We start from the raw sequence: 26,158 nt of genomic DNA on the forward strand, positions 1-26,158 counted from the left end.
GAAAAAGGGAGAGAATGAAAGATCTAAAGCAGGGGTTCTTAACCTTTTAGAATTGGCGGACCACTATTGATAAACCAAAAATCTCGCGAACCACACACGCCAAGTTACTGTATCATTGCTTCAATTTTCAATTTCAAGGTCACAAATGCAATCGTTGATAAGAGCGGAGTTAGGAGTAGCACGTTGTATGAAAAGAGGAAAGATTTTTTTTTCTTTCTTAGGGGTATGTTATATAAAATAGAGACACGATGACTTTTTCCTTACTCCTCTCGCGGAACCAACCACCTGAAACCTTCTCGCGGACCACTAGTGGTCCACGGACCATAGGTTAAGAATGGCTGATCTAAAGGGAGAAAGATAGAGAGGAAAGAAGAGAGAAAGGGAGAGAAAACACACGTAGATCAACCTCAGTGGAGGTTGGCGGTTAACCGCGGACTTTGGATCTGGAAGTTGATGGTTCGAGTCCCAGTCAAGACATAAAATTTATCCAGCTGTATTTAAGCGGGAACCGTATAACTTTTTTTTTTCTTCGTTGTTATTTTTTTTTTTCCTTTCTTCTGTGACCTTTGGATACCGAAATAAAATCGATCTGAAAAAAAAAGGCCAAACTGAATAAAAAAATAAAATAAAAATAAAACTAAAAAGAAACACCACACAGACAAACATTGACGTCACAGTAGGGATGAGAAAATCATTTTCAACATAAAACAAACACAAAAAACGTTTTCAACTTTGATACATGTGACGTCATCACTGTATGAACTTTTTTGTGTATGGCAAATTCAAATTGGATTTTCGACCTTTGAAAGAGGATACCACTTTCACAGTTTCCATTTCAGAATTGGATTTTTGACCCTTGAAAGATATCATTGCACAGTTTCCAACTTTCCAGTTCAGAATTGTATTTTTCATTTGATATTTTAGAGATATGGGATTTTGACCTTCCATTATTTAAATATGTTTACTTACCCAAATGCATATCGTTTATTGAAAATCCTGAATTTGAGATCTTCCTCTCTCTTTCTTTCTTTCTTTCTTTATTTTTCTCCCCCCCCCTCTCTCTCTCTCTCTCTTCATATCTCTCTCTCCTTTCTCTCCCTTAAATATGTTTACTTACCCAAATGCATATCGTTTATTGAAAATCCTGAATTTGAGATCTTCCTCTCTCTTTCTTTCTCTCCCCCCCTCTCTCTCTCTCTCTCTTCCTCTCTCTCTCTTTATATCTCTCTCTCCTTTCTCTCTCTCTCCCTCCCTCTCTCTCTTTTTATATCTCTCTCTCCCTCTCTCTCTCCCCCTCTCTCTCTCCCTCGCTCTCTCTTCTTCTTCCCTCGCTCTTTTTCCTGTCCTTTACTTCTGTAAGGTACATGACTAACATAGCATCCCTAGGAGTAATTAAACTTAGAGTAGGAGAGAGAGAGAGAGGGAGGGAGGGAGAGAGAGAGATGTGATTTTGCAATTACGCCTAGAGAAAAAGAGAAAAATAGGGAGAGCGAGGAAGAGAAAGATAAAGAAAGGAAGAAAGAGGAATTTTCGATTACGCTTAAAAAAGAGAACGTGAGTGGGAGAGAGAAAGAGAGTTAGAGAAAGAGAGAGGAGGTATGAAAGGCGGAATGTAGAGAAATGGTAGGAAGGAGAGAGAGAGAGAGAGAGAGAGAGAGAGAGAGGGAGCCAGGGAGGTAAAGTTAGGTTAATTAGTTTCCCATATGGTGCCCCATTTTTGTTTATCATTTTTTTTGAGGTTAGGATTTCAATTTTTACTTTTTTACTGCTATCAAAAAGTACCTACCTATTTTTTTACTACTGTTATCATTGCTGATTAGCAGTTATTTTTATTATCAGTAACCGTTAAAGTTGTTTTACCGGTTGTAATGTCTTTCGTAAGTACTTATGTCACTGCCCAAAGGCTTTTCTCCTTTATTTTGAGCCCTCAAATTGTAGGTACTGAAAACTGAAATGTTCAGTTTGAAAAACCCTTGATACATTTTGCCAAACCCTTTTTCAACTTATTTTCTTATTCTATTCAATTCTATGATTTTTATGCTACAACTTCAAAATAAGTTTGAGTATGAATTCTTCAAATCCTAATAATTCTGGTAGTTTCACTAGTTTCCTTTGAAAAAGGTTTTTTTGGAACTGAAATGTTCAGTTTGAAAAACCCTTGATACATTTTGCCAAACCCTTTTTCAACTTATTTTCTTATTCTATCCAATTCTATGATTTTTATGCTACAACTTCAAAATAAGTTTGAGTGAATTCTTCAAATCCTAATAATTCTGCTAGTTTCACTAGTTTCCTTTGAAAAAGGTGTTTTTGGAATTAATGTGCTAATGCCCAAGTGTTTGTAAGGATCCCTATTTGCTAGAGTTCTTCAAGAAGCCCTTTTTTTTCAAAGTCCCTTAAAGCTTCCTCTATAAAGTTATTGAGTGTCTGTTGTTAATTTACTTAAATAGGTAGGTATTAAACGTTTTTGGAATTAATGTACTAATGCCCAAGTGTTTGTAAGGATCCCTATTTGCTAGAGTTCTTCAAGAAGCCCTTTTTTTCAAAGTCCCTTAAAGCTTCCTCTATAAAGTTATTGTTTTGAGTGTCTGTTGTTAATTTACTTAAATAGGTAGGTATTAAACTATTGAAAAAATCAACCTCTGTGGCCAAGTGGGTATCAACACAGGAGGCCTGGGTTTGATTCCTGGTAGGGCCAAGGTTTTTTTAGCTCTGTGCTTGGAGTTTGGGGTGTCTTAGCCTTGTAAAGATAATTGAGTAGCTACTTCAATTGAGTAGCAACCAGTGGTGGCATTACCAGTGTAAAAAGAATATTGAAATATGGAAATCAATTGCAAAGGAGGAACTTTAATAATGTTGTGATATCCACTAAAGTTGTGAAAAAAACTGTGCTTTACCACAAAGAATTTAAGATTAAACTATTGAAAAACACTAAAATTTTATTTTTTTTTTTCCTTCTAGACCTTTTAATAAATAAATTGTTGTTTGTTTTGATTTCAGTTATCGAGGAGATGTGTCGAGTAAGATATGACCTGCATCAAGTGTTCCCACTATACTTTTGGAAATGGAAGATTGGATTGCAGCGTTGAAAGTCACAGCAACAAGAGAATTGTATAGCAAGGTAAAATTATTTCTTACTAAGTGAACTGTGGAATTTACCTACTTGGGGCTCAATAAAGTCCACAGTCTAATAATGAGCCAATATTCTTTATTAGTTTAACATGTTTGCCAAATTTTATCAAAATAGTACTTATGTAGATGAGGTTTCAAAGAGCAGAAAAATGAGGAATTAGGGAATTTTTGTTTTATAACTTCTAGAGCCCAAAATAAATTGATCTGAAAAATACTGATCCATCAATCTATTGGACAAACTGGGAAAAAAGTAGGTATGATGAAAAAAATATCAAACTTTCAAAATTCCTCACAAGAAAAAAGCCAAGTTTAGTCTATTATTTAGCTGTTGTTTTATTATTTAGATACTGAGGAATTAGGGAATTTTTGTTTTATAACTTCTAGATCCCAAAATAAATTGAACTGAAAAATACTGATCCATCAATCTATTGGACAAACTGGGAAAAAAGTAGGTATGATGAAAAAAAATATCAAACTTTCAAAATTCCTCACAAGAAAAATGCCAAGTTTAGTCTATTATTTACCTAGCTGTTGTTTTATTATTTAGATACCTATCTATTTTAAATTACAGTCCATTTATTTATTTAATATTTTAACCATGATTTTTTTGTGATCTGTTCTCAGCCGGGATTGGACCCTCACGATTTACTTCGGGGGAAACATAGCTGGCAGCAGGCATCTCATGCCAGACCTACATATTGCAATGTCTGCCGAGAAGCACTGTCTGGTAAGTTTTTAGTTATTTTATTATTATTTTAATTTTAACAAACTAATGGGTTTCCCCATCGTAAATCTTTATTGAAAGAGAGAGAGAGAGAGAGAGAGAGAGAGAGAGAGAGAGAGAGAGAGGGAGAGAGAGAGGGAGAGAGAGAGAGATGTGATTTTGCTATTACGCCTAGAGAAAAAGAGAAAAATAGGGAGAGCGAGGAAGAGAAAGATAAAAAAAGGAAGAAAGAGGAATTTTCGATTACGCTTAAAAAAGAGAAAGTGAGTGGGAGAGAGAAAGAGAGTAAGAGAAAGAGAGAGGAGGTATGAAAGGCGGAAGGTAGAGAAATAGTAGGACGGAGAGAGAGAGAGAGAGAGAGAGAGAGAGAGAGAGAGAGAGAGAGAGAGAGAGAGAGAGAGAGAGAGGGAGAGAGAGAGGGAGAGAGCACTTTGAAAAGGTGTGTCATAAAACTATGGAATAAAATAAAACCTTTAAGATTGCACAATACCTAGTGTCCATTATAAAAAAGTTGTAAACATCAAAATTCTGCAAAGTTGTAAAGTTCTATTCAACCCTGACCTGATTATACAGAACAGGGCACCAGAGAGTTCTAAATGTTACTCAGGGCATTTAGAATAAGGTCATGATGAGACATTATATGCTTCCGTCCAAAGAATAGAATAGAATAGAATAGAAAGTAGCATAGAGTAAGTAGGTATACATAGAACAGTAAGGAGGAAATAGATAAATGTAGAATAGATTATAATGGAATATGATAGAAGGAGAATAGAATAGAATACCGGATGTGATGTCATAAAACGATGAAATTCCAAGTTGGAAATGTTAGGTACTTTATGGTTGGGAAGAGGAAGAGGGGGGGGGAGGAAGAGGGAGAGATAAAGAAGTGAGATATTGAGAGATAGAAAATGAGGGGAAACAGGAAGCCCTTCTCTCTCTCTCTCTCTCTCTCTCTCTCTCTTATTTTCTCCTTCTCTCCAACCTTCTTTTCCTCTTCTCTCTTTCCCTCTATCTTTCCATCTATCTATCTAAAAATTCTATCTATCCATGTCCCTTTCTTTTCTCTCTCTCTCTCTCTCTCTCTCTCTCTCTTGACCCCCCCCCCTTTGTCGCCACACAGCGCCATTTTTTATACCTCTCCCATAACCCATAAGCCCTATCGCCCCCCTTTGTCGCCACACAGCGCCATTTTTTATACCTCTCCCATAACCCATAAGCCCTATCGCGTGAGAGACAGAGACTTGTAAAAAAATAATATTAAAAGGGAAAGAGCAAGAAGTAGAGAGAGAGAGTGGGAGAGAGAGAGTGAGAGAGAGAGTGAGAGAGAGTGAGAGAGAGTGAGAGAGAGAGAGAGAGAGAGAGAGAGAGAGAGAGATATAGGAAAGAGAGGGAGGGAGGAGGAGGAGGAGGAGGAGGAAGAAAAAGACGATGACGATGACGAAAAAAAGAAGAAGAAGAACAAGAAGAGGAAGAAGGAGGAAAAGAAGGCGGAGGAAGAGTTGGAAAAGAAAAAGAAGAAGGAGAGAGAGAGAGAGAGAGAGAGAGAGAGAGAGAGAGAGAGAGAGAGAGAGAGAGAGAGAGAGAGAGAGAAAAAAAAAAGAGACAGAGATAGCGTGAGAGAGACAGAGAAACAAGGTGGGTGTAAAAAGTGGCATTTTGAGAGAGACAGACACACATACACAAACAGAAAGGGAAGAGAGATGGAGAGTAAGAGATAGAGAGAGAGGGAGAGAGAAAGGGAGAGAGAGAGATGGGGAGGGAGAGAAAGAAAGAAGGAGAATAGTAGAAAGAGTGAGCGAGTTAGAAAATGAGGGAGAGAGGGGGTGTGGAAAAAAAAAATTGAGAGAATTAAAGAAGGAGGGAGGGACGGAAAAAGAGAGAGGGAAGGGGAGTGAGAGAGTGGGAAGAGGTGTGTGTGTGTGTGTGTGTGTGTGTGTGTGTGTGTGTGAGAGAGAGAAAGAGAGAGAGAGAGAGAGAGGGGGAAGGGGAGTGAGAGAGTGGGAAGAGGAGTGTGTGTATGTGTGTGAGAGTGGCGGGGAGTGAGAGAGTGGGAAATAGGTTAATTGTTTTGGGTCTGAAAGAATGTTGGGGTGGGTGCTGCTAGAAGGATGTTAGAACACGAAATGTTCATTATGTTTGAAAGTAAATGTATGTTAAGTATATTATATCCCTGAGCCATGAGAAATACACATGTTGGGTGGAAGAGCTCTTCCAGGAGAACCTTGCCACTTAAAAGAAAGTCATAAAAAAAAAAAGAAAATTATACGTACTTACAATGTTCTTAGGACAACTATGCTCTGCCCACCTCTGTGGCCGAGTGGTCAAGAGCACTGACTCTCAACCCAGAGGTGCTGGGTTTGAATCCCGGCCAGGGCGGAAATTTTCCATCCACTCTTTTCCGTTCTTGGATCGGCAAACGAACGAACTTTATCTGTTTGAGATAAAATCCGGCCCGGGCGGAAATCGAACCCGCAGACTCTAGACAGACGAGACGGGCTTTAAACTCAGATTATGCCCCCGTCCATCAATCATTCTCATTTCTCTTTTCCTTATCTCCAACTCAATCTCTCCTTCCTTCCACTCTCTCTTTCTCCCTTTCTCAATCCATCTCTCTTACAAGAGGAAGACAGAGAGAGAGAGAGAGAGAGAGAGAGAGAGAGAGAGAGAGAGAGTTTCTCAATGTTTTCCTATCTCTGCACTTCCTGTAGAAATTTCACTCGGGCAAAAGTTTTTCCCTTCTCCCATTTCAGAATTGGATTTTTGACCCTTGAAAGATTTCATTGCACAGTTTCCAACTTTCCAGTTCAGAATTGGATTTTTCATTTGATATTTTAGAGATATGGTATTTTGACCTTCCATTATTTAAATATGTTTACTTACCCAAATTATGCATATCGTTTATTGAAAATCCTGAATTTGAGATCTTCCTCTCTCTTTCTTTCTTTATTTCTCTCCCCCCCTCTTTCTCTCTCCCTCTCTCTCTCCCTCCTCTCTCTCTCTCTCCCTCCCTCTCTCTATATTTCTCTCTCTCCTTTCTCTCTCTCCTTCTTCTCTCGCTCTTTTTCCTGTCCTTTACTTCTGTAAGGTACATTACTAACATAGCATCCCTAGGAGTAATTAAACTTAGAGTAGGAGAGAGAGAGAGGGAGGGAGAGAGAGAGAGAGGGAGGGAGAGAGAGAGAGGGAGGGAGAGAGAGAGAGATGTGATTTTGCTATTACGCCTAGAGAAAAAGAGAAAAATAGGGAGAGCCAGGAAGAGAAAGATAAAGAAAGGAAGAAAGAGGAATTTTCGATTACGCTTAAAAAGAGAACGTGAGTGGGAGAGAGAAAGAGAGAGGAGGTATGAAAGACGGAAGGTAGAGAAATGGTAGGAAGGAGAGAGAGAGAGAGGGAGCCAGGGAGGTAAAGTTAGGTTAATTAGTTTCCCATATGGTAGAGCATGTCTCTCTCTCTCCCTCTCCCGCATATATTTTTTTTTTCTCTTCTCTGTTTTTCAGAACCTCCTCATGCCTCATCAATGGATGGAAGGTAACCTGCCCGTATCGGCCAAATGTGCCGTGTGTGAACGTACGTGTGGTTCTGTGCTGAGATTACAAGACTGGCGATGTCTATGGTGTAAAGCTACCGTGCATACTGCATGTCGGCCTAACCATACGGTAATAATCTAATAATATAGCCGAAAATTAAATGACATGTTTGGTTTGGCAAACTTATAGTAGGCACGTACCTATAAGTTAGGACTTATAGTTGGCACGTACCTATAAGTTAGGACTTATAGTTGGCACGTACCTATAAGTTCAGGTGTTACATCTCATGGACTCAGTTGTGAGATTTGCAAGCTGAAAGTACACAAGCGATGTGTTCTCAAAGCCATCAACAATTGCAAGTGGTCTACCCTGTCCTCCATTGGGAAATACATTATTCTATTCTATTCTATTCTATTCTATTCCATTCTATTCTATTATATTCCATTCTATTCTATTCTATTCTATTCTATTTTCAGGTGTTACATCTCATGGACTCAGTTGTGAGATTTGCAAGCTGAAAGTACACAAGCGATGTGTTCTCAAAGCCATCAACAATTGCAAGTGGTCTACACTGTCCTCCATTGGGAAATACATTATTCTATTCTATTCTATACTATTCTATTCTATTTCAGGTGTTACATCTCATGGACTCAGTTGTGAGATTTGCAAGCTGAAAGTACACAAGCGATGTGTTCTCAAAGCCATCAACAATTGCAAGTGGTCTACCCTGTCCTCCATTGGGAAATACATTATTCTATTCTATTCTATTCCATTCTATTCTATTATATTCCATTCTATTCTATTCTATTCTATTTTCAGGTGTTACATCACATGGACTCAGTTGTGAGATTTGCAAGCTGAAAGTACACAAGCGATGTGTTCTCAAAGCCATCAACAATTGCAAGTGGTCTACCCTGTCCTCCATTGGGAAATACATTATTCTATTCTATTCTATTCTATTCTATTTCAGGTGTTACATCTCATGGACTCAGTTGTGAGATTTGCAAGCTGAAAGTACACAAGCGATGTGTTCTCAAAGCCATCAACAATTGCAAGTGGTCTACCCTGTCCTCCATTGGGAAATACATTATTCTATTCTATTCTATACTATTCTATTCTATTTCAGGTGTTACATCTCATGGACTCAGTTGTGAGATTTGCAAGCTGAAAGTACACAAGCGATGTGTTCTCAAAGCCATCAACAATTGCAAGTGGTCTACCCTGTCCTCCATTGGGAAAGACATTATAGAGGACAAAGACGGGGTAAGGATATAATTATCTAACTTTGTTACTAGGTGCTTCTAGTTTCACCAGCCCTCAAGCTTTTGAAACTAGTGGCGTCCGAATCCAGGTCAGTTGGTTGCTGGGAGTACCATCGGGTTGGCTCCGAGTTTTCGAGCTTACTCAATGGCATTTCACAGCCAACCACCTTATTAATTTTCCTTAGGTTTATTCTTTCTATTCTCTCTTTTCTTTAACTCTTTAGGTATCTATCTTTCTATTTACATTTCCAGGAAACAGCCAACCACCTTATTAATTTTCCTTAGGTTTATTCTTTCTATTCTCTCTTTTCTTTAACTCTTTAGGTATCTATCTTCCTATTTAGTTTCTTCATCTTAGGAGGACCTCAAAGTGTTACAACGTCCACAACGGAGTCCCGACCCTTGACCATAGCCTAGTCTTGATCCAAGAGAAAACAAACCATGCTAATGAATAGAAGCGTCCTCAACGGAGCCTTGACCATAGTACCGACCCTCGTAGGAAAATCAAGAAATTGAGTATTTTTTTTTTTTTCTGCGATGGCCGATGGTCTCGGCCTCTCGGCGAGGGTCCATGGTTTATGGCGCCGTTGTGCAAAGTGTTACAACGTCAACAACGGAGTCCCGACCCTTGACCATAGCCTAGTCTTGACCCAAGAGAAAACAAACCATGCTAATGAATAGAAGCGTCCTCAACGGAGCCTTGACCATAGTACCGACCCAGGAAAATCAAGAAATTGATTATTTTTCTGCTTTGGTCGATGGTCTCAGCGAGGGTCAATGGTTTATGGCCACCGTTGTGGCCGCGCTCTAAGTCTTTAGAAGAACGACCATTATTGGCATTGGCCCTTTTTTTCCAGAGACCGCCGCATTTCTGTATCCGATAATCTGGAGAGCATGGGTTTAATTCCAAGTGTGGAATATTATCTTCCGTCTTGTTATTTTCGATTTGTCCTTCCTTTTTTTTGAGATTTTAATCCAACCAACATACCTACTCCCTTCTAAAAAATTCCTCTCCTTTATTGTCCTCTCGTATATAATGTAACTTAATTTTTACCTTTTTTACTGTCCTTGGAAAAATTGCCCTTCTTTATAAGAATAAAGACGTAAAGAAATAAGTTTTTCCAATTTCTTATTCCTTCCCTCTCTTTTCTATCTATCTCTTAATCTCTCTCTCTCTCCCCTCCCTCTCTATCTCTCTCTCTCTCCCTACCTCATTTTCTTATCATTATATTCTGTGTACTTTCTTTCTCTCTTCCTTTTTTTTTTTGTGTGTTTTCTAATGGTTTTGTCCCCTGAAGCTAAAATCCATCTTTTTATTCCTTGTTCCTTTCTTTTTCTCTCTCCTCCTCCCCTCAGTCCTCCTGATCCCAATGAATCTCTACTGACCTATGAGGAGAGAGTGACCAACCATCTGACCAAGATATTGATAAGTGATGATAAGGAAGAGATTATACACACTGCCAAGTAAGTTGGAGAAGATTATACACACTGCCAAGTGAGTTGGAGAAGATTATACACACTGCCAAGTAAGTTGGAGAAAAATACGATTGAAAATGTTTTAAAAAAGCAAGTTGGGGGGAAAGACGAATAAAAATGTGTAAAAAAATATAGCGAATATCTACCAAAAGGCAAAAAACACAATACCGACCCAAAGATCCAAAGAAGTTGTGACTTTGCCGATAAATGAACAGCTCATCCCTGAAGGGAATTCAGCTAAACAGGACCGATGTCAATTGATATTCTAAATTTTGGTAAATTTAGCTAAACAGGACCGATGTCAATTGATATTCTAAATTTTGGTAAATTTCATCAAAATCAGACCAGGCAATTGCGAGTTATTGCGGAACAAACGTTCAAACCCAAAGCAAAACTGTAAAGTTAAAATGTAGAATTTACTTTCGTTTGATTAAGAAATTTAAAGATTTTTGTTCCCTACCTTCTGCCCTTTATTTTGTTCCTTTCCTTGTACCCTTTGTTGTGTTCTTTACCTTCTGCCCTTCTTTGTGTTCCCTACCTTCTGTCCTTAGTCCTTTTATTTGAGGGTAGTTAGTTTAAAGAATGTAGCAATTTCATAAAGGAATCCCATGAGTTTTGTAACGTAGGAATTGACCTTTTATTCATAATTTTTACCCAAATGCATTTCCTCCAATACTGACTTTACTCTCCGAGTCTGGAACCACCTCATCAGATAGGATGCCAGTTGATATTTTCACGACTACTTCATTTGTAGCCACAAGGTCTTCCATTTTCTTCAATAAAATTGAATCCCCCCCAAAAAATACCACTTCGTGGCATAAAAAAGACCCCGCCAAGTCGTTCCTCCCAAAATAAATCAAGTGCCACAAAAAATAGGGTAATTACCTACCTCCTTTCCTAATTTGTTCATTTTGAACATTTTTTTATTTTGTATTATTTTTTTTCTTTTGTACTTTTTGAACTCTGTTCCCCCCCTCTTCTTCTTTCTTTTTCTTCTTCTTTTTGTAAATTTTAAAAAGAAAATTAATCGACCGCTTTTTGGCGGTTTTCAGCTATACTGACTAAACGGTTTGAGATATTGTAAATGTTACAACAGAACACCCAAAATAAGCACCATTCAATAGGATAAGAAAAGTCGTGTGATGTTCACACCAGATTTTTTTTCCTTCCCCCTTCAAGTTCAATTTTTCCTGTTACCAGCCTAGTTCGCTTGAAAGGTAGTGTGTCTGCCTTGTAAGTGCTAGTTGTTCCCTACTTTCTGCCCTTTATTTTGTTCCTTTCCTTGTACCCTTTGTTGTGTTCTTTACCGTCTGCCCTTCTTTGTGTTCCCTACCTTCTGTCCTTTATTGTGTCCCCTACCTTCTGCCCTTTATTTTGTTCCCTACCTTCTGCCCTTTATTCTGTCCCTTTCCTTGTACCCTTTATTGTGTTCCCTACCTTCTGCCCTTTATTGTGTTCCCTACTTTCTGCCCTTTATTTTGTTCCTTTCCTTGTACCCTTTGTTGTGTTCTTTACCTTCTGCCCTTTATTGTGTTCCCTACCTTTTGCCCTTTATTGTGTTCCCTACCTTGTGCCCTTTGTTGTGCTCTTTACCTTCTGCCCTTCTTTGTGTTCCCTACCTTCTGTCCTTAGTCCTTTTATTTGAGGGTAGTTAGTTTAAAGAATGTAGCGATTCATTTTGTTCCTTTCCTTGTACCTTTTGTTGTGTTCTTTACCTTCTGCCCTTCTTTGTGTTCCCTGCCTTCTGTCCTTAGTCCTTTTATTTGAGGGTAGTTAGTTTAAAGAATGTAGCAATTCTTTTTCTGTAACGAATCACACTTCCCCCCTGAGGGCCATTAGTGAAAGTACCTACCTAACTACTAGGTAATTACCTACCTCCTTTCCTAATTTGTTCATTTTGAACATTTTTTTATTCTTTTGTACTTTTTGAACTCTGTTCCCCCCTCTTGTTCTTTCTTCTTTTTCTTCTTCTTTTTGTAAATTTTAAAAAGAAAATTAATCGACCGCTTTTTGGCGGTTTTCAGCTATACTGACTAAACGGTTTGAGATATTGTAAATGTTACAACTTACAACAGAACACCCAAATAAGCACCATTCAATAGGATAAGAAAAGTCGTGTGATGTTCACACCAGATTTTTTTTTTTTTCCTTCCCCCTTCAAGTTCAATTTTTCCTGTTACCAGCCTAGTTCGCTTGAAAGGTAGTGTGTCTGCCTTGTAAGTGCTAGGTCGCGGATTCGATTCCCGCCCAGGTCGAATTTTATCCTTAACAGTTAATATTCGTTTCCGGATTGGCTGGCTTTCTCCTATCCTGTCTTCCTTCTCTCTTCTCTCCTCCTTTCGGAACAAAAAGACCTTAGCAGTTACAGTTTCTTCTACATAAAACCTCTTTATTTTTATTATTCTACTCTGAAAATTCTCTTCTATTATATTTCATTTTTTTTTTCTCTTCTCTGTTTTTCAGAACCTCCTCATGCCTCATCAATGGATGGAAGGTAACCTGCCCGTATCGGCCAAATGTGCCGTCTCCCCCTCTCCTCTCTCCCCCTCTCCTCTCTCCCCCTCCCCCCCTCTCCTTCCTCCTACTCCCTAAACAGTAAACAAATATACCTGCAGGGGGCTTAGGTAGGTAATACATACACTGAACTCTACTCTGACGTCATTTTGTTCCTGTCTCTCTCTCTCTCCCTCTCTCTCTCCCTCCCTCTCTCTCTCACACACTCTCACTCTCCCTCCCTCCCCCTCTCTCCGTCTCTTTCTGGCTCGTCCTCCCTCTGATGAATATAATTATGTATCCTTCTCTCCCTCCCTCCCTTGACCTTTTTTCACTCTCTCAAGCTGTGTCCACACATACCCAGTCGACGGTCGATCGTCGATCTACCATCGTTTCACATATGTATCGACTCATCTTAAATGTGTTTCGTCAGCTCCCATGGCGTAGTGGTCACTGCGCTCGCCTTGCACGCGGCAGACCCGGGTTCGATTCCGGCGGGGTCAAGAAATTTGTATCATCCAAATGATTGATTCCGTGACTGGCTGTTTCGGGGCCACTCAGCCTCGTAAGGAAAACGAGTAGCTATGACATAGAAATGCGCATAGCGACCGGTGCCAGCAAGGTAGGTAAACATTGGTTTTTAGGATTATTGAGATATTGCGAAAATCCTACAATGCTGCAGTGAACACCAAAGTTGTGATATAATAACACAAAGAAACTGCATTTACATTTAAATGTGTTTCCAAACATAGTCCACCTTCCGTTGATTGACAATTTTAGTTTGTTTCACTATAACTTTCGGACGAGTCAACATTATTTTTTCTTTAATTATTCATTATATTTTTGGCAGGGTCCTGTTAATCTATTTTCAGGTGTTACATCTCATGGACTCAGTTGTGAGATTTGCAAGCTGAAAGTACACAAGCGATGTGTTCTCAAAGCCATCAACAATTGCAAGTGGTCTACCCTGTCATCTATTGGGAAATACATTATTCTATTCTATTCCAATTTATTCTATTCTATTCTATTTCATTCTATTTTCAGGTGTTACCTCTCATGGACTCAGTTGTGAGATTTGCAAGCTGAAAGTGCACAAGCGATGTGTTCTCAAAGCCATCAACAACTGCAAGTGGTCTACCCTGTCCTCCATTGGGAAAGACATTATTCTATTCTATTCTATACTATTCTATTCTATACTATTCTATTCTATACTATTCTATTCTATTTCAGGTGTTACATCTCATGGACTCAGTTGTGAGATTTGCAAGCTGAAAGTACACAAGCAGGCACGTACCTATAAGTTAGGAGTTATAGTTGGCACGTACCTATAAGTTAGGACTTATAGTTGGCACGTACCCATAAGTTAGGACTTATAGTTGGCACGTACCTATAAGTTAGGACTTATAGTTGGCACGTACCTATAAGTTAGGACTTATAGTAGGCACGTACCTATAAGTTAGGACTTATAGTTGGCACGTACACGTACCTATAAGTTAGGACTTATAGTTGGCACGCACCTATAAGTTCTACATGCCAACTACAAGTTCTAAAAAATTGTAAGTAGCTGAAAAACCATGAAACTTGGTTTCGTTTTAATATAGGAAGAGAGGTACTTCAAACTCTTGACGTTCGCGCGCCTCCCGGCACGCTTGATTCTGGAAATCAAACCCTGGCCTGGGTGAGAAAATTTAAACATTGCATGCGGTATGCCTGGAACGGACTGACAAGAAACGCCGACCCTATTTAAACAGGAAAAGGCTAAGAAGAAGAAGAAGAAGAAGAAGAAGAAGAAGAAGAAGAAGAAGAAGAAGAAGAAGAAGAAGAAGAAGTTGGCACGCACCTTTAAGTTCTACGTGCCAACTACAAGTTCTAAAAAATTGTAAGTAGCCGAAAAACCATGAAACCTTGTTTCGTTTTAATATAAGAAGAGTGGTGCTTCAAACTCTTGACGTTCGCGCGCCTCCCGGCGCGCTTGATTCTGGGAATCAAACCCTGGCCTGGGTGAGAAAATTTTAACATTGCATCAGGTATACAATAGGGCTGCCTGGAACGGACTGACAAGAAACGCCGACCCTATTTAAACAGGAAAAGGCGAAGAAGAAGAAGAAGAAGAAGAAGAAGAAGAAGAAGAAGAAGAAGAAGAAGAAGAAGAAGAAGAAGAAGAAGAAGAACTGAATGTACAATTATTAATAATAAGGTTTTATTCAATTTCTGCAAAAGATCTTTATGGTCCTATATAAGTACATATCTCTACTTTTCAGGAACACTTTTTGTTTCTTATACATATATCATCCCATTAGAATTAAAATAAATTTTTATCACACGAATAATTCAGAGTTCCATATATCCCCCCCCACAGACATGTTGTAATCTGGGCCCGTGTCGTCTGAGCACAGTACCCCCCACCTCCCTCCACTCCGTGGGTGGTGACGAGGCCTGGGAGGGGGTACGCCCCCCCGCCTGTTCCCCCCTCCTGGTGTTTGTCAACTCCAAATCCGGTGACAATCAGGGTGTCAAGTTCCTACGACGGTTTAAACAACTGCTGAATCCAGCCCAAGTGTTTGATTTGATTGGGAATGGGCCTGGATTAGGGTAAGTTTTTAAAGTCATAGTGACAAAGATGTTTTTTTCCAAGAGGTTTGATAGAGGGAACTATTAGGTCTTATCGTCCCGAAAGCGAAGAGAGAAGAAAGACAGGATAGGAGAAAGCCAGCCGTTTCGAGAACGAATATTATCCGTTCAGGATAAAATCCGCCCCGGGCGGGAATCGAACCTGCGGCCTAGCGCTGACAAGGCAGACGAGCTAACTGACTGGTGCTGCGATTTCTTTGTGCTATTATGATGTCCTAATTATTGAAGTTCTCTGCAGTCAAGATTTACCGAATATCTTTCATCCACGCACTATCTGAATTCAAACTTGGATTTAACCTATTGAATTATAAAATCTGATTGGTTGATTTCAAAATTTGGATTGAAAATCAGCCAATCAAGTCATCAGGCTTTTATCTTCTTTTTTTGTTATTCTTTATTGGATGTTGATTTCAGGTTGAGGCTGTTTCGACATTTCGATCCATTCCGAATATTGGTGTGCAGTGGAGATGGATCTGTAGGGTGGGTCCTATCTGAGATTGATAGACTGAATATGCAAGTAAGTAGTTGTATTTTGCACTATAATTAAAACCATGGAACATTTGGCGTATCTGGTGATCCTCCCTCGCGTCAGTACTTGGTTCAGAAAAATTTTCTGGCCATCCAAAGGGGCAACTGCTTGAGTATCGTTGCTCCCTGGAAAGATGTTAGATGAAGTACCTATTTTATCTATGAAGATCAGTTAAAAGTATAATAGTCTTATACATTCTGACGGCATATTACACATTTAGCACTTATCACGTAGAAAAAAATTGACAGATTGTAAAGACGTTTTTCCTGCTCGCAGAGTTAAAAGTCGCTCTTACCTCCTAGTTATCATAGTTGTATGTAAGTTCATGATTTAACACATTGAACACAGTGTCAGCCATATTATGGTGGACAGTCATGGTTGAAAAGTACATTGAGAACATTTAGATGTCCGCCATATATGGCTGACAGGAACCAAGCGAACCATTATTATTATTATTTAACTCTTTTTATTTGGAATATTTACAAAAGTATAGGTACAATAAATATATACAGAACAACATTTCTGTATCCGATAATCTGGAGAGCATGGGTTTAATTCCAAGTGTGGAATATTATCTTCCGTCTTGTTATTTTCGATTTGTCCTTCCTTTTTTTTGAGATTTTAATCCAACCAACATACCTACTCCCTTCTAAAAACTTCAAAAAAATTCTCTCCTTTATTGTCCTCTCGTATATAATGTAACTTAATTTTTACCTTTTTTACTAAAATTGCCTTTCTTTAAAAGAATAAAGACGTAAAGAAATGAGTTTTTCCAATTTCTTATTCCTTCCCTCTCTTTTCTATCTATCTCTCTCTCCCCCTCCCTCTCTATCTCTCTTTCTTTCTCTCTCTCTCTCTCTCTCTCTCTCTCTCTCTCCCTCTCTCCCTCCCTCATTTTCTTCTCTCTTTTACAGAAGCAATGTCAGATAGGCGTGCTTCCCCTGGGCACAGGCAATGATTTAGCCCGGGTATTAGGCTGGGGAGCTTCGTGCGATGACGACACACATCTTCCTCAACTCCTGGAGAAATATGAAAAGGCGAGCACCAAAATTCTCGACAGGTAATGTCACACCGCTTCCCCGTAAATTTATTTTATAAGTTTCCATTTATTGGTTTTTCAGAACAATTCTCTCAACCAAATAAATAGTTAACAAATGGTATACCCATCCGTAAAAGCCGGAGCTTGTGCCACGGATGGGGAGTTCATTAAACGTTTCGTAAGAAAATTTTACCCTCCTTATTTTAAGCGGTTTGATAGAGGAAACTGTAACCAATCGTTCTGGAATTGAAGAGAGAAGGAAAATAGGATAGGAAGAAGCCAGACGTTCCGAGAACGAAACTTATCTGTTTCGGATAAAATCCGCCCCGGGTGGGAATGGAACCTGCGACCTAGGGCTTACAAAGCAAACGCTCCATCTCTCAAGCTAACTAGTTTCATAGCAAATTTTCATCAGTAATCGGTTTTTTCAAATGGAATGTGCCTGACGGCATGTGATATGTTCCAATCCACTTGACCCCACTAGGCTGACACTAACGTTATTCAGGACCAAAGACCAATGTCAATGGTGTAGTTGTTAGCGCGGTGGACTCTGAATCTGGAGGTTGTTGGTTCGAGTCCAAGTCAAGTCATAAAATTAGCGTAGTGTATTAGGCGGGGAACCACTTTGGTGACAAGTATTTATGCTGAACACAATTAAAACAAATTCCTAGTTAGGACCAAAGAGGACCTTTTGGCCAGCAGGTCCATTAAAGTCCCGTTCATTTTTCCCTTAGATGGAGTATCATGACATTCGAGCGCAGTATCAGCACAGCAGACGGCAGTAAGATTACGCTCAACACTACCAGCAGCACTGGAGTGACTAGTCCTCCTGATCCTAATGAATCCTTACTAACCTATGAGGAGAGAGTGACCAATCATTTGACCAAAATATTGATAAGCGATGATAAGGAAGAGATTATACACACTGCCAAGTAAGTTGGAGAAAAATACGATTGAAAATGTTTAAAAAAAGCAAGTTGGGGAAAGACGAATGAAAATGTGTAAAAATATAGCGAATATCTACCAAAAGACAAAAAACACAATACCGACCCAAAGAAGTTGTGACTTTGCCGAGAAATGAACAGCTCATCCCTGAAGGGAATTTAGCTAAACAGGACCGATGTCAATTGATATTCTAAATTTTGGTAAATTTAGCTAAACAGGACTGATGTCAATTGATATTCTAAATTTTGGTAAATTTAGCTAAACAGGACCGATGTCAATTGATATTCTAAATTTTGGTAAATTTAGCTAAACAGGACCGACGTCAATTGATATTCTAAATTTTGGTAAATTTAGCTAAACAGGACCGATGTCAATTGATATTCTAAATTTTGGTAAATTTAGCTAAACACAGTAGGGTCTCATCTGTGTAGAGACCTGAGGATTCAACCTAGATCAGTAAAGGAAAGAAATGTAGATTACTAACTAGTAGTTGTGTGAACTGTTGAGGTCTTTTGACCAAAGTATCTTTGCAGAAATAACAAAAGGACTTATGATGACGGGCCCCGCTCAGTTCTGGGACACCCATATTGGGGTTCTAGAACTGCGACGTGCACTGATGTTTTTAATTCTTGTACCAAATGTCATCAAAATCGGACCAGGCAATCGCGAGTTACAGCGGAACAAGCAAATATCCAAAACTAAACCCACCCACCTGAGGCCAACTTCCCAAACAGGTAAGGTTTGTTCTCGGAATAGCTAGCGTTCTCCTATCCTCTTCTCCTTTTCTCTTCAACTTTGGGATGATAAGACCTCTCCAGTTCCCTCTATCAAACCTCTTCAAAAAAGACACATTTCCGGAGTTTTGACTTCAGAGTGGATTCTTCACATTTTTTTACTTACAAATCGACCTTTTAGTCATGATTTTTTACAAAAATGCAACAGATTATTAAGCAAATTAAAAAATGTCGGGTTGGTTTACTGACCTTGAGCGAGCTTTTGACACTCTTGATACTGGCTGTATCGGTATTGCTTGGTGAGGGCGGGGGTCCCAGAATAAACTCGGCCCCGTTAGACCCGGGGCTTAGCTGTTGACCCCGGGGGTGGGTGGGGGGAGATCGAGCGAAGGAAGTCCCTTTACTCCCGCAGTCTAAACAAGGTGTTATGTATTTGGTACAGAATAAATTAAAAAATACAAATAAAACCTTGCTTAAATGAAAAAAAAAAAAAATTGAGGTATTATTTTGTTTTATTTTCATAGATAAAATAGGTACTTCATCTAACATCTTTCCAGGGAGCAACGATACTCAAGCAGTTGCCCCTTTGGATGGCCAGAAAAATTTTCTGAACCAAGTACTGACGCGAGCGAGGATCACCAGAAGCGCCATGGTTTTCATTATAGTGCAAAATACAACTACTTACTTGCATATTCAGTCTATCAATCTCAGATAGGACCCAGCCTACAGATCCATCTCCACTGCACACCAATATTCGGAATGGATCGAAATGTCGAAACAGTCTCAACCTGAAATCAACATCCAAAAAAGAATAAAAAAAAAGAACATAAAAGCCTGATGACTTGATTGGCTGATTTTCAATCCAAATTTTGAAATCAAATCAACCAATCAGATTATTTTATAATTCAATCAATAGGTTAAATCCAAGTTTGAATTCAGACAGTGCGTGGATGAAAGATATTCGGTAAATCTTGACTGCAGAGAACTTCAATAATTAGGACATCATAATAGCACAAAGAAATCGCAGCATATAGAATAGTATAGAATAGAATAGAATAGGATAATGTATTTCCCAATAGATGACAGGGTAGACCACTTGCAATTGTTGATGGCTTTGAGAACACATCGCTTGTGTACTTTCACCTTGCAAATCTCACAACTGAGTCCATGAGATGTAACACCTGAAAATATAATAGAATAGAATAAAATAAAATAGAATAGAATGGAATAGAATAGAATAGAATAGAATAGAATAGAATAGAATAGAATGGAATGGAATAGAATAGAATAATGTATTTCCCAATGGAGGACAGGGTAGACCACTTGCAGTTGTTGATGGCTTTGAGAACACATCGCTTATGTACTTTCAGCTTGCAAATCTCACAACTGAGTCCATGAGATGTAACACCTGAAAATAGATTAACAGGACCCAGCCGAAAATATAATGGTGTGAGATTTAAAGTGGTGTTCATACACAGTGCTAGGCTAACCTAGGCACAGGCTTGAATAATAATTTTACAAAAGCCAAAGTTTAGGTTGCCAGGTGATACAGCATACTACTCAAACAGAATTGTTACATTAAAATCAACGGGGAGGATGATTCACATACCTAGTTTAAAACATTTGATGCTAAGGGTCGACAAAAAGCGATTTTTTAAGGTGACTTGAGGTCAATTGTGGGATTTTTTTTAATGTTGGATCAAATTTCTACAGGGGATTTTTTTTTTTTTCAAGTTTAACAATTAATTGAATTTAATTAAGGTGTCTTTTTTAACACGTTGAATACCGGGCCGATTTTTCTAACGGTTCGCTTGGTTCCTGTCAGCCATATATGGCGACATCTAAATGTTCTCAATGTACTTTTCAACCATGACTGTCCACCATAATATGGCTGACACTGTGTTCAATCATGAACTTACATACAACTATGATAACTAGGAGGTAAGAGCGACTTTTAACTCTGCGAGCAGGAAAAACGTCTTTACAATCTGTCAATTTTTTTCTACGTGATAAGTGCTAAATGTGTAATATGACGTCAGAATGTATAATACTATTATACTTTTAACTGGTGTTAACCCAGCACCTAAATGGGAAGTATTGTGCCTCTTCTCGCCCATCTGATGAGAGGCATACTACGGGCTGGGCATGCTACGACACAGACCACATGCGTCTAATGTAGCAGTTGTTTCATTGCTACGAAATAAAACGGCGGTGAAACACTCATCTTTTCAAACAAAACAAACAAAAAAAAAAAAAAAAAAAAAAAAAAAAAAAAAAAAAAAAAAAACTTACGGATTGCTTTCTAGTTCTCACATACGCCGCACCGACTTCTTCATCCGATTTCTCCGTGATTTGTGACGTCATACTCAGACTTAGTGATTCCTTTCTAACCTCCCCTCCTCCTCCTTCTCCAACTCCTATGTCTTCCCCACTACCTCCTCCAACTAGAAACAGAGAAGAGAATTAGAACTCAGAACTTAAGCAATTACCTATATACGATGGAAAAAAAAAAAAAAATGTTTAGGCAGCGGCGATAACAAGTTGAAAACACTAGATCAAAATAAATCACTGATGAAGCAATGTTTTGAGTGAATAATGTCAAGATAGGTGACTATCTAGGATTTTAGGACATTCTAGATCAGGGTTGTCCAACCTTAGGGCACCCGAGGGCCGCAAGAGACCAAGATGCGGGCCGCAAAAACTCAACTCACGGGGGGGTGGGTGGCCTGGTGTAATGTGATTATAATATAATTTTATTTTATTATGAAAACTTACCACATGATGACATTAGTGCAATTTCTGTGGACACTCTGCAGCTGACACAAGTAAATGTAGGTGGTTGATATTAAAAAAAAATCAAATAAATTTTTAATTTAGGTAAAAAAAAAATACTTGGCGTTACATTTAGCAACAAAACCGGTTTTTTGCGGGGATATCACTATTTTTAGCTTATTTCCTTATAATTTTTTATGTTCTCAACTTTTTTGTATCTTCCCCTGTAGAAATACTTGGCTTAACAATTAGCACCAAAACGGAATTTTTGCGGGGATATCACTACTTTTTTTCACTCATTTCCTTACCCTGTCGACTCAATGGCGGGTGTTGGTCGGGGCTAGGTTTGGTCCTCTCATGATTTGTTTCGTGTAGGTCTCCCTCGCTATCTATGCCCCTGGAGTATTGACTTCCCGTAGCGCGCGAGTAGTGGGCCGACAATTCAGACGGCGTGTGATATGTGAATAGCGTGCCGCCGGAGAGTGACCGCTCCAACGACGACGTGATATGTTCTCTGAGGGAGAGAGAGAGGAAATAACTTTTAGGCTTTTAAAGAAAATATTTAAACAATATCCCACCATCGACAAAGTACCTATTGTATTTCTTATTGCTCATCTGTATAATACAGGGCGATAGTTAAAATGGGAAAAGTAAATGAGAGTGAAGCCAGCGTAATTCGCTTGGCGGGTAGCACGCCTGCCTTGTAAAGGCACGGAAAGCAGATTCGATTAACGCGAATTTTATAGGCTTTATAAAAAAATTTATATATATAAAAAAAACAGGCTTACCTGATCAGGTCTACCTGATAGTGAGTGGCTAACTTTGTACAGAAAAGCTTCGTTCTCAGAATGCCTGGCTTTCTATCCTAAACCTTTTCTCTCCGACTTTTGAACTCCCTCTATCAAACCTTTTCTTTTATTTTTTAAAAAAAGTTTAGAAGTAATAAATTAAAGTCACTTACTCATGAGATGCAGCGGAATAATCAGCAAACTCGGACGGGACCGGTAGTGCGACTCCCGCCAAGTTACTCAAATCCGAACCTCGCCTCATGTGATCAGGCAGGGGAGATATTAGACTAGGCCTCAGTAGGGTCTCATCTGTGTAGAGACCTGGGGATTCAACCTAGATCAGGGGAGAGATCCTTCTCCAACTCCTATGTCTTCCCCACTACCTCCTCCAACTAGAAACAGAGAAGAACTCAGAACTTAAGCAATTATATACGATGGGAAAAAAAATGTTTAGCCAGCGGTGATAACAATTTGAAAACACTAGATCAAAATAAACCACTGATGAAGCAATGTTTTGAGTGAATAATGTCAAGATAGGTGACTATCTATCTAGGATTTTAGGACATTCTAGATGAAATAAAAACCGTTTTGGTCAGTTCCTATTTTTATTATTATTATTTTTTTTCTTCTTCTTCTTCTTCTTCTTCTTCTTCTTCTTCTTCTTCTTCTTCTTCTTCTTCTTCTTCTTCCTTACTTTCTTTACTTTTATATCTACCATTTTCTTTTTCTTACCTTGACTTTCTCGTCTCTCTCTCTCCTCTACCTCCTCGTCACTGGGTTCACTTTGTACTGTTTGGAGTAGTTTGTCCAGTTTAGATTTGAGTAGATGACAGCGGTCCACAAACTCGCGGTCCCCATCCTCAGCTGCACACCCCTGGGCCGCCTTACGGGATAGGGCTTTGATGACGTCACATAGAGCTCTGGAAATACAATGTTATTGGAATATTACATTCAACTTTATTGAAGAAAATGGAAGACCTTGTGGCTGAAAATGAAGTAGCCGTGAAAATATCAATATTCTGGCATCGTATCTGATGAGGTGGTTCCAGACTCGGAAAGTAAAGTAAGTAAGTATTGGTGGAAATACATTTGGGTAAAAATTATGAATAAAAGGTCAATGCTGCCAGCCTACTTAGCTTAGTTGGTAGTGCGTCTGCCTCGTAAGCGCTAGGCCGCGGGTTCGATTCCCGCCCGGGGCGGATTTTATCCCTTTCTGGCTCATCCTCCCGCTGATGAATATAATTATGTATCCTTATCTCTCTCCCTCCCTTGACCTTGTTTCACTCTCTAAAGCTGTGTCCACACTTACCCAGTCGACGGTCGATCGTCGATCTACCATCGTTTCACATCAATCGACGGCTGTGGACTATGTATGGACTCATCTTAAATGTGTTTCGTCAGCTCCCATGGCGTAGTGGTCACTGCGCTCGCCTTGCACGCGGGAGACCCGGGTCCGATCCCCGGCGGGGTCAAGAAATTTGTATCATGCAAATGATTGATTCCGTGACTGGCTGTTGCGGGGCCCACTCAGCCTCGTAGGGTCAAGAAATTTGTATCATGCAAATGATTGATACCGTGACTGGCTGTTGCGGGGCCCACTCAGCCTCGTGAGGAAATAGTAGCTATGACATGTAAATGCGCATAGCGACCGGTGCCAGCATGGTAGGTAAACATTGGTTGTTAGGATTATTGAGTTGTAGCTATGACATATAAATGCGCATAGCGACCGGTGCCAGCATGGTAGGTAAACATTGGATGTTAGGATTATTGAGATTATTGTGGTAATCCTACAATGCTGCAGTGAACACCAAAGTTGTGATATAATAACACAAAGAAACTGCATTTACATTTAAATGTGTTTCCAAACATATTAGTCCACCTTCGTTGATTGACAATTTTAGTTTGTTTCACAATAACTTTCGGACGAGTCAACATTATTTTTTCTTTAATTGTTCATTATATTTTCGGCTGGGTCCTGTTAATCTATTTTCAGGTGTTACATCTCATGGACTCAGTTGTGAGATTTGCAAGCTGAAAGTACATAAGCGATGTCTACACAGATGAGACCCTACTGAGTCTAATATCTCCCCTGCCTGATCCTATTATCTCTCCCCTGATCTAGGTTGAAAATTTGGACCGATTGCAATACTTTCATTACTAGTATAGCTCCGCTATACTGTAGTAATAGAAAGTAAAAAAATCTCACAGTTGACCTCAAGTCACCTTAAAAAATCGCTTTTTGTCGACCCTTAGCATCAAATGTTTTAAACTATGCGAATCATCCTTCCCGTTTCAGATCAAAAAAGACCTTCTCCTGGGCCGCGCGAACAGTTTGAAGAAAGCAGTCCGCCACCTTATGGAACACTCGGAGAAATCTCCCGAACCTCCCTTCGCTCGATCTCCCCCCACCCACCCCCGGGGTCAACAGCTAAGCCCCGGCTCTAACGGGTCCGAGTTTATTCTGGGACCCCCGCCCTCACCAAGCAATACCGATACAGCCAGTATGAAGAGTGTCAAAAGCTCGCTCAAGGTCAGTAAACCAACCCGACTTTTTTAATTTCCTTAATAGATCTGTTGCATTTTTGTAAAAAATCATGACTAAAAGCTCGATTTTTAAGTAAAAAGTTGTGAAGAATCCACTCTGAAGTCAAAACTCCGGAAATGTGTCTTTTTTGAAGAGGTTTGATAGAGGGGACTGTAACTGGAGAGGTCTTATCATCCCAAAGTTGAAGAGAAAAGAAGAAAAGGATAGGAAAAAGCTAGCTATTCCGAGAACAAACCTTACCTGTTTGGGAAGTTGGGCTCAGGTGGGTGGGTTTAGGTTTGGATAGGTATTTGCTTGTTCCGCTGTAACTCGCGATTGCCTGGTCCGATTTTGATGACATTTGGTACAAGAATTAAAAACATTAGTACACGTCGCAGTTCTAGAACACCAAATTTTGTGTCCCAGAAGATACTTTGGTCAAAAGACCTCAACAGTTAACAGAACTACTAGTCAGTAATCTACATTTCTTTCCTTTACTGATCTAGGTTGAATCCCCTGGTCTCTACACAGATGAGACCCTACTGAGGCCTAGTCTAATATCTCCCCTGCCTGATCCTATTGTCTCTCCCCTGATCTAGGTTGAATCCCCTGGTCTCTACACAGATGAGACCCTACTGAGGCCTAGTCTACTATCTCCCCTGCCTGATCCTATTATCTCTCCCCTGATCTAGGTTGAATCCCCAGGTCTCTACACAGATGAGACCCTACTGAGTCTAATATCTCCCCTGCCTGATCCTATTATCTCTCCCCTGATCTAGGTTGAATCCCCAGGTCTGTACACAGATGAGACCCTACTGAGGCCGAGTCTAATATCTCCCCTGCCTGATCACATGAGGCGAGGTTCGGATTTGAGTAACTTGGCGGGAGTCGCACTACCGGTCCCGTCCGAGTTTGCTGATTATTCCGCTGCATCTCATGAGTAAGTTACTTTAATTTATTACTTCTAAACTTTTTTTTAAATCTATAAATAAAAGAAAAGGTTTGATAGAGGGAGTTCAAAAGTCGGAGAGAGAAGAAGGGTTAGAATTAGGGTTGCCAACCGTACGTTATTTCCCGGAACAATCCGTATTTTTGTCAAAAATCAAATGGTCCGCCGGAACACACCTTTGTTCCGTTTTTTTCCCAATCTATGGAAAATACGGGAACTGACTAATAAACAGAAAAAATTACAAAAAAAAAAAAAATCACCATTTTGCTAGTTTGTACCGTATATGCCGAAAAAAAAGTTGGCAACCCTAGTTAGAATAGAAAGCCAGGCATTCTGAGAACGAAGCTTTTCTGTACAAGGTTAGCCACTCACTATCAGGTAGACCTGATCAGGTAAGCCTGTTTTTTTTTTATATAAAATTTTTTATAAAGCCTATAAAATTCGCGTTAATCGAATCTGCTTTCCGTGCCTTTACAAGGCAGGCGCGCTACCCACCAAGCGAATTACGCTGGCTTCACTCTCATTTACTTTTCCCATTTTAATTATCGCCCTGTATTATACAGATGAGCAATAAGAAATACAATAATAGGTACTTTGTCGATGGTGGGATATTTTTTTGTTTGTTTTTTTTTT

At 39.4% G+C, this 26,158-nt stretch overlaps 1 protein-coding gene across 1 annotated transcript in view; it reads left to right on the forward strand.

The window, feature by feature from the left end:
* The first annotated feature begins 1,775 nt into the window (after nucleotides 1-1,775).
* LOC103511677 (diacylglycerol kinase eta-like) overlaps nucleotides 1,776-26,158 on the forward strand; it is a 53,126-nt gene continuing 28,743 nt past the window's right edge. Inside the window, 16 exon segments of the mRNA XM_026825374.1 lie at nucleotides 1,776-1,877; nucleotides 3,001-3,121; nucleotides 3,757-3,859; nucleotides 8,510-8,646; nucleotides 12,585-12,639; nucleotides 13,487-13,567; nucleotides 13,659-13,739; nucleotides 13,845-13,900; nucleotides 14,974-15,206; nucleotides 15,660-15,762; nucleotides 16,689-16,834; nucleotides 17,548-17,745; nucleotides 18,281-18,492; nucleotides 23,102-23,115; nucleotides 24,349-24,582; nucleotides 25,356-25,516. Coding sequence (XP_026681175.1) covers nucleotides 3,065-3,121; nucleotides 3,757-3,859; nucleotides 8,510-8,646; nucleotides 12,585-12,639; nucleotides 13,487-13,567; nucleotides 13,659-13,739; nucleotides 13,845-13,900; nucleotides 14,974-15,206; nucleotides 15,660-15,762; nucleotides 16,689-16,834; nucleotides 17,548-17,745; nucleotides 18,281-18,492; nucleotides 23,102-23,115; nucleotides 24,349-24,582; nucleotides 25,356-25,516 — 1,871 coding nt within the window. The 5' untranslated portion in view covers nucleotides 1,776-1,877; nucleotides 3,001-3,064.

Source organism: Diaphorina citri, unplaced genomic scaffold, assembly GCF_000475195.1.
Source record: "Diaphorina citri unplaced genomic scaffold, Diaci psyllid genome assembly version 1.1 scaffold739, whole genome shotgun sequence".
In the NCBI taxonomy this organism is placed as follows: Eukaryota; Metazoa; Arthropoda; class Insecta; order Hemiptera; family Psyllidae; genus Diaphorina; species Diaphorina citri.